The sequence below is a fragment of the Populus nigra genome, chromosome 4 (genome assembly GCF_951802175.1).
Source record: "Populus nigra chromosome 4, ddPopNigr1.1, whole genome shotgun sequence".
Lineage (NCBI taxonomy): Eukaryota > Viridiplantae > Streptophyta > Magnoliopsida > Malpighiales > Salicaceae > Populus > Populus nigra.
This window is the reverse complement of record NC_084855.1, coordinates 2,136,431-2,145,728: the sequence shown is the minus strand read 5'-3', so window position 1 is coordinate 2,145,728 and position 9,298 is coordinate 2,136,431. Positions and strand designations below refer to the sequence as shown.

Genomic DNA, 9,298 nt, shown 5'->3' with positions numbered 1-9,298 from the left:
GATACCATGTCTTATCCTCAGATTTTTCTCAATTCTTGCCTCAAATTTATTAAACCTGATCCAGCTCTTAATCTGGCCTAATGTTATTGAGTGGATTAATCATGAAAATTAAAATAAAATTGTTTTAAAGTTTTTTTTTATAAAGTTAAATTGGGTTTTGATTAGGTGAGTCGAATCCAAGTTTTTTTATTTTTGAAACCTGAAATGGGCAAGAGTCGGCCGGCTAAGTTCCAAGCCAGCCTTCTACCCGGGCTAAGTTTAATAATTGTATATATAAAAAAACAAATAGAAATGAAAAAAAAGAAGAAGAGGAAGCTTTTGGACTTGGAATTTGTTTACGGGCAAGTGCTGCTGCACATATTGCTTTCATTTTTGGGGCAATGTTCTTCGTTCCATATCTCTAAAAATCTAGGCGCTTGGCAGCCTAAGATTCCAGAGCAGCTGTGAGCTTTAGTCATCTCAACAAAGGCAGAGATGATGTGTTGCCAAAATGTTCCCAAAATATTCACGTACCTTCTTATTAAGCAGACTTCCCTCTTTTCTCTTATTTGAGATTAACCTTATCAAGCAATAAGCCTGCTCACATTGGTAATTTTTTTCATTAAACTTTTGCCGCCCAGGCGGGGCATTGATTTGGACTTCTGCTTTCTAAACTACATGTGTAGGGATAATTAATTAAAAGAGCACATTGATGCTTTATGCTACTACAGGGACCTAAATTAGCTTTAGTTGATTTTCAGTTTCAACTAAACTTTAGTTGATTGAAATGATTAAGCATGATTCCTGCTGTCGACATATATATATATATATATATATATATATATATATATATATATATATATATATATATATAAACACACACAAACACACACAAGTAGTCAAAATAAAGCACTGAAAAATCTTATCATGCAGAAAGGGAAAAAAGGCTTTGATAGATAAAGGAGGGAACAAGCATCAAGTTCCTAGAGCTGGTATTAATTGCATAAATATTTCACATCATAGAAAATCCAAGACTTGACATTAAAAACTTTTCCTGACCATCTCTAAGTTTAAAAAACGCTGAATATTTCCATGGTATCAGGTAAAATTCTCTTAAGTTAGCCTTTTAGAATATACTTTGTTAAGAGCAATTTGTTTTTCCCTATCCCAAGCATAACATATATTACATTAAGCCGCCCAACTTTTACCCATGCACATTTTTAGTGACTCGAGATGAAAAAAGTGGAATCAAAGTTCTTGTCAAGCCCACCTTAATTGTACAGGCATATATGCCCTAATGAGAGCATGTATATATACCTCAGACAATACATAGAATAGAGAGATTTCCAATCAAAATCTCCCTTCCCACTATTCTAGTACTTGTCTGTAATTGTTACTTGCATGGCATGGCAAGTTCAACTAGTAATTATGTGGCACCGACAAGCCACTACAAGCTAGGATAAGCTTGCCATCATTCTAGGCTGGAATCGAAACCTTCGAAATTAAGAACTTCCAGCATGTAATTAAAAGGGCAAGTACTTCGAGACTCTTTAGCTACGATGATATTGCCCCTCAACCAATCAACTCATTCTCTGGAATTTAACTCATCTTGCATTATTTCACTCATTAACATATTAAAGTTTCATTCTTCCAAAATAAAATGTCTTTTTTATTATTTGATGATAGAAAATATATTCAAATTAGTTTATACATTAATCAAAAAAATAAAACAAGTTCAGATTGGAAACATGGTGTAGCCTACCTCAACAAAGTTCACCAATGCAGAAGGTTGGACATATATATATATATATATATATATATATATATATATATATATATATATATATTGGAGAGGGGTGGGGGGCGTAAAAAGGATGGATTTTTGTAGCAAGCTCGAGAACACCAGCTGTCAATATAACTTGTGAAAATCACTGAAGTATGGGATGTCCAGCCCTTTCATTTTTTATTTTTATAATAAAAACTCACTTTTTTTTTATTTGTTTCTTGACTTCTTAAAATATAATAGAAAAATTACATATTTTTGTAAAAACATTCAAATAATAATTCCAGTAGTAAATGTATAAAAAATAGCATTTTTTTATTTTTTCTAATTATTATTAATTTTTTTAACTGAGACTAATAAAAATATGACATGTGTCGCTCCTTGCCTTTAAAAATAAAAATAAAATTAAGTTAACCATGAACAAAGGGACTTTTACTGCCTAACAAAACAAATTATAAGAACTAACTATCCAAAATAAAACCACAAGATGTCTTTATCAAAAAAGCGAGACCACACGAGCCTCTTCTCTTATCAAGCCATAGGCGTGCGGGATTCTGTGGTTTGGGCCAACTGAGACAGAATTACCTCTGTAAAAAAGATCACATGTAAAGTTGAAGCCCAAATAAAACCCATTGGGCTATTTAGAAATTGGGTTGATTTGTAGAATCCAGCCCAGCTTATTTTTCTCAGGTGTTTTTCCTTTAACTAGCGGTCTCTTAAGAGAAACCCACAAAATCACCGTTTTTATGCTAGTGACAGGGGCGAGGGAGAGAGAGAGGACCAGGTTAAGGCGTTGAACTCAACTGCTCAAGCGCACCGCAAGCTACTCTTTCTAGTCTTTTTTAACACACCAACGGCGGCTCTGTATTTCTCCGGTCAGGCTCCTCCGCTTCTTGGTTTTAGACAAGCTTGACACTTTTCTGTGCAACATTTTTAATACTTCGTGGCACAAGCTAAGAACTCCTTTTGGTGCAGCCATCTTCAGCTTGCTGCCACATCCTTGCCTATAACAGGATGGTGTTATGATACCTTAAAAAAAAATTGATTAAATTTTTTTTTAAAAAATAAAAAAATAACCGGATGGTGACATGATTTTGATCCCGTCATGCTTGAATTGACCGGATCAATGTATTAACTTGGTTATTTGACTGGAATTATTTTTTTTCATTTTGACCAGGGGGCCCCGAATCAACCCTCTTGCCCGGTTAAGTTTTTAAACAATGTCTCCATCCACCCAAGTTTTTCCAGACTGAATTGATGCCACTTCTTCCCATCTGCAAATGAATAGATGTGATAAATAATAATAAAAAAAAAAACAGTGCTTGCTGAGATGCATAGCAGAATAGGACATCAAATAGCGAATGTCTCAAAAATGGATAATATATTATACATCACCTACCCAGTAAAGAACTCCTGAGTGGTGCCCTAGGACTGACTGATCTGGTCATGCGCAGATCTTTATTTTCTTCTAGTGCCGCACAACGTTTCTCTGGCCAGGAGTTCATTAAATAACGAAGAAAACTTGTACTAATCTACAAGTGTATTTGCCTCTCAAACAGACAAAATCATCTGAAAGGCACACCTGAAAAGAAAAACTAGACAGAAAATTCATATATTTTCTGGGAAATGTTAGTATAGCATGGTTATAGTACTCGGGGCAGGTATTATCGGCTTGAAATTTGTTTCTCGAGTTAATTAAGTTTAACATGCGGATTACATCAATTAATTTAATTTTTATTGATTAAATTACGTTGTTTTATTTTTAAAATAAAAAACCTTTTATTTTTTTATACAAATTCAAAATGATAGCAACTTGATAAAAAATTAATTTAAAATAAAACTCAATCAAACTCTAAGTAATGATTACTAAATTAATCTACTAGATCTAGTGGGGTACTTCTATAATTGTTAAAGGCAAGTCATACATCTAATTCTCCATTTTTCTTGAAAATGTAAAGGCCACGCAATAATATCTTTCCCGTTGAAACAAATAAAAGTGAGGGTTGATGTCGGCAATTAAATTTGACTTTCATAGTATCTTTGTCCCGTATTGTGGACTTCCTCCATGGAAGTCACCTCCCGGCACTAGATATTTTTTTTCTCGTTTTTTGGATAAGGGTAATGATTTTTTTGCTTACACAAAAATAAAATAAAATAAAAATATTCCAAAGGATTCAACGACGTCGTATTCTCGACTCTCTCCTAGCGATCAAATGACCGCCATAAATCGATAAAGGAAAAACCCGTACCAGTCGTTTCAAGGAAAGAAAGCCAGCCGGAAAGAGCGAGCGAGAGAGTGATGCAATAAATATAATAATGACAATAGAACAAAATAAAAAATAATAATAAAAAAAAGACATCCTAAGTACCTTAACATTTTTCCCATTTTAAATCCTCCAACGAACAATTATTGTCTTTTACTTTCTCTTTACTAAGTCTGTCTGATTCTGATCTCTACCAGATAACGAATCTTGATGCGCTGCAGAAAATCTCAACCATCGTTGACAAAATCACACACACCTACCAGAGATCCAACTCTCACAGCTTCATTAAACCCACCAAGGATCCGTATCCGTGCAAATTATGGCGCGAAAGTGATTAGTGAAGGAGCTGGAACTGTTCAAAATGGGAGAACTTCTTAGTGGTGTTTGAGGGTCAATTTGGAAAGAAATTTGCTTTGTTTCTGCAGAGATTGAGCTGCTTTTGAGGGAGAATTTGAGCTTTGAGATTTTTTTTAATGTGAGCTCTGATGTGGCTTAGCGAATTGTGAAGGAAATTTTTTTCTTCTTTTTTGGACAAGGAAGATCACATAACACCAATAAAGGTAAGTCCTTTTTTAAATGCTCCCTTTTTGTAACTTTAGAATTATTCAAGTTTAGACTTTTTTCTCATGATTTTTCTGATAGTGTTATCGGCAAAGTAAAAATTTAATTGCTCAATAGCTTTGGCGTTTCTAGATAGAGAGTTAGAAACCCATCTTTCTTTGCTGGTGCTTTTGGACCGAAATGATAAGAAGTTGATTTTTTTTGGTGCATTGAATGCTTATCTTTGTAATTGATCTTTACCTGATATTGCGGTTATGCAAAGTGCCCTTATTTTTTTTATGAAGACAGCCTCAATACTCACAAGTTGGGTTAAAATATAATGGCCCATTTTTGGCCTCTGAAGGAATCCCTGTAGTTGAGAATGTTTTTAGTGTTTTTTGAGCGACTCTGGTTGAATTGAATGAATGTATTGCAGGGAATGGCAACACCAGTTGAGCCACCAAATGGGGTTAGGAATCAGGGGAAGCATTACTATTCAATGTGGCAAACTTTGTTTGAGATCGATACAAAGTATGTGCCGATCAAGCCTATAGGTCGAGGGGCTTATGGTATTGTGTGCTCTTCTGTGAATAGAGAAACCACTGAGAAAGTTGCGATTAAAAAGATACACAACGCTTTTGAGAACCGTGTTGATGCGCTGAGAACTTTAAGGGAATTGAAGCTTCTTCGGCATCTTCTACATGAGAATGTGATTGGTTTGAAAGATGTGATGATGCCCATACAAAGGAGAAGCTTTAAGGATGTTTATTTGGTTTATGAACTCATGGATACAGATCTGCATCAAATTATCAAGTCTTCTCAAGCACTTACTAATGAGCACTGCCAATACTTCCTATTTCAGGTATACAAGTACCGTCTAGTAGTGGAACACGTTTTTCTTGTAGTTTAGGTTAGAGTTTGAAAAAAAAAAAGGGGTTAATAAATGCTTTACAGTCTATTATTATAGGTTTGTGGTATTGCAAATCACTTGATGAATTTTTTTTCTAAAAAGCTTGAGTTACCTGGATTTGGGTAAAATTTGCATGCGATTATTTAATAGCTGCAGCAAATGTGGAGTTTTAAGAATTTTCTTTTATGGCCTCTCTCTTCATTATGCCTTGGCTTTGGCCTGTGGAAATTATCTCTGGTCAGATGTAAGCTTTGTATTTTACAACTGGGAAAGGGTATTAGTATGCTTCAATGCATGTTGTTCTTGGTTTAATATCTATCTGTCAACATCATAATTATCCTGCTTACGTTATGTTTTAGCTTATGGGAGTAACAATTAACTCAGTGGTTAGATGTATGTTCACCTGTCGCAACTCAGTATAGAGTGTACTGGGTATTTCTTAACATTTCTCGAGTAGATGTTCTATGTGCTGTGTTTCCTTATTGCCCTTGTGATATTTCACTTAAATGAAGATTTGAATGCTATCCATAGTGCCAGTTTTAATTTTTAAGATATCAATCTTTGAATTTTCTTGGCCGAATACTTTAATCTTGTACAATTGATCGTTATTTTCAGGAGGCTTGCACTTTTAGTGCCTAGGTTCAAACGTTCAGGACCATAGGAGGTCCTACAATATCGTTTCATGTTTCTCATGGTATTGTTATTTTGTTATATTTGGAGAAATCATTATTTTGTCTTGATAACTTTAAGAGGTGACCGCTTGTGTAGTTAGTCCTGTTCCTGCAGTAATGTCTGGCATTAGAGTCCAAGGAATTTGATTTCATGCTGCAAAAATGTGGAATGTTTAAACATTAGCATTTCACTTTGTGTTTCGCCTTCAAAAGTTTTTTTCTACTTCTGGCTTGAATCACCACGCTTTTGTATTATTAGTTTTTTACTGTTTAAATACCTCCCTATTCTTTAGGCTTTTGATTTTCATTTCACGGTGACATATTTTGTGGGCATTCAAATGGTTTGTTTTCTAGGGTCTTTTAGTCTTTATGATTCTCACTTCTCTATGCAGTTGCTTCGTGGTCTGAAATATCTTCACTCAGCAAATATTCTGCATCGTGACTTAAAGCCTGGGAACCTTCTCATTAATGCGAACTGTGAGCTAAAGATCGGTGATTTTGGGCTGGCACGTACTAGCAATGGCAAGAACCAATTCATGACTGAGTATGTTGTCACTCGATGGTATCGAGCTCCAGAGCTCCTTCTCTGCTGTGATAACTATGGGACATCAATTGATGTCTGGTCTGTAGGATGCATCTTTGCGGAGCTTCTTGGTCGGAAGCCTATCTTTCCTGGCACAGAATGTCTCAATCAGCTTAAACTTATCATCAGCATCCTTGGAAGTCAGAGGGAGGAGGATCTTGAATTTATTGATAACCCGAAGGCAAAGAAATATATCAAGTCACTTCCTTATTCTCCTGGGACTCCCCTTTCCTGCCTTTATCCTAATGCACATCCTTTGGCAATTGATCTGCTACAAAAAATGCTTGTTTTTGACCCATCAAAAAGGATTACTGTTACCGGAGCACTGGAACACCCTTACATGTCTCTGCTATATGATCCCAGCAGCAACCCTCCAGCACAGGTCCCAATTGATCTTGACATAGATGAGGAATTAGGGGAAGAGATGATACGAGAGATGATGTGGAAGGAGATGCTTCATTACCATCCTGAAGCCGCGGCAGTCAACGGCGAGGTGCGCTCCTAATCTTGTCTGTTAATTCTGCAGGCCTAAGAGGGTTATTTTTGCTTACACCGAGTTTTTGGTTTGTTGTACTAGCTCTTTTGTTTATGTTCTGTTTCCCTTGTTTTAATAATCTTGAAGAAGCACGCACAAGCCAGCCCCGCTGCCCTGGCATGATATGACTAATTTTTGTTTTAAGAACGTGCTTATGAGCTTGAGCTCTGAAAGGTAGGTGGCCCTTTCAGCTTGTATATAGGTGTGTCTTTGTACGATTCTGGGAAAACTTCATTTGTAAATTTAGTAACTGAAGGTAATTGCGACCTGGTTTCACGAGTGAGAAATCTCACTGCAAGTGTGAACAACTAGTTCTAGCTCGCTCTTTATCCATGTAATAAGCAAACATGTACGAGTAATAAGTTGGTGCGTGACAGCACCTCTTAACATCTTTTTCCTCCTGTCTGCATATTTACTCTTTGTACCACTTTTTTTTCTCAGTTATTGGCTTGAATTTTTATCTCTTTTATCGGTGCTCTCCTAGTGGAGGTCTCCTTTTGAGTCCCATTTTTATCAATGAAAGAAACCTCAAAAAAGGGCAAAAGGTGTGCTCGAATTAAAGGCGATGAGCAGGGGCTTCGATGAACCTTGTTTCAGGCCAGCTGGATGATTTAAGGCCCAAGTCTTGAACCTATTATTGGGCTTCTGTTGTTAATCCGGCGGGTGGGAGTCGGACCTTTTCTTCCTCTCCTCTGGATCAAGGCCTCAAAGGCTCGATTTTTCAGGCCTGTGTTTTCGGAGAAGTTAGCGCCTCTGTATTCCCCCTGCGATTCGGCTATTAGGGTCTTTTACGCAGATTCTAGATGGCATAAACACTTGCAATAGAACACCTTAGAAATGTATATCGCTTTAGTCATGTGAATTTTAAGACAGGCTTCAGTCCTACATGTTATTGGGTCATAAATTGAAAATGTTAATCCTAATGATCCTGTTTTAGGTTTTTTTTTTAAATAAAACAAATCATGTTTTGAACGCCCGGTGAACTTTGAATTGATTTTAAAAAAAAAATTGTTCCAGTTCAGGAGTAGGACCGGTTGGATACTAGAGGTCAATTTGCCGGCCGGCGAGGTTTATTTACTGTGACTGGATTTTGTGGTTTCAAGGCTTCCAAATCAATGCATATATAAAACCGCCTTTCATTTTAATACCTTTAAATCGGCATCACCAGCACTTTTTTTCACCTGCTTGGCACTAGTTTTGCTAAATGCCAGATTCACCAGCTGGGTACCTTTCAAGCTTCAACCATCCACCAAACGTCTTTTTGAGAGGGGCCATCTTTGTCGACCACTTGAATGAAAACTCATCTGAGACGCTGATGACTGATGAGATTTGGGGCGTGCCATGCCACAGTAAATAAACGCAATCATTCATCTGTTGATCGATTCACGCGTGATCAACTAGGAACTAAAAAAATAATAAAAGTAAATTTTGTATTAAAATTTAATTAGAAAAATATTGAGGTATATACTGAAATTGTATAATTTACATGATTTTTAAAATTCAATAACTAAAATGTATTTTTTACAAAATTTATGGTACGCCATCCATTTTTGATATCTTTTTTATTATGATTTCTTTTTTTCAACCTCAATTTTTTATAAAAAATCAAAATCAATTAGTCTTAATTAATTAGTACTAAATAGTAGGATTTGAGTGCCAAATTAAAAGAAGAAAAACTTTTACACAATTCATCCACGACAACATATGATAAAATAAAAAATGGAACCATGTACAGTAAAAAAAAAACCCACATAATTTAGAGTTATACTTAACACGCTGTTAGCTTTATGTCATATTTAACACGCTATATTTATTCAAATGGTATGTAGAAGTTATAGGTGCCATGTGAGTGTGACCACCTTCAGCACCGAGCCACCGACTCTTGACTGCTATACTCACTGGCCACTCCAGTACCACTTTAAGTGAACAGGGCTCGTACCAATTTAAGTGAACAGGGCTCGTACCAATTTAAATGCTAACTGCGGTAGCTTTTAATTATTGTTTCAGAATACAAGAGGAATAGAGTATTTCTT

The 9,298-nt window shown here is 35.9% G+C and overlaps 1 protein-coding gene across 1 annotated transcript; it reads left to right on the top strand.

Annotated features, from left to right (window-relative positions):
- The first annotated feature begins 4,012 nt into the window (after positions 1-4,012).
- Positions 4,013-7,657, top strand: LOC133692417 (mitogen-activated protein kinase homolog NTF3-like). The gene is made up of 3 exons (XM_062113331.1): positions 4,013-4,586; positions 5,003-5,428; positions 6,540-7,657. Exons 2-3 carry the CDS (start codon positions 5,006-5,008, stop codon positions 7,233-7,235), a joined length of 1,119 nt encoding a protein of 372 aa, XP_061969315.1. The 5' UTR covers positions 4,013-4,586; positions 5,003-5,005; the 3' UTR covers positions 7,236-7,657.
- The last annotated feature ends 1,641 nt before the right edge of the window (positions 7,658-9,298 follow it).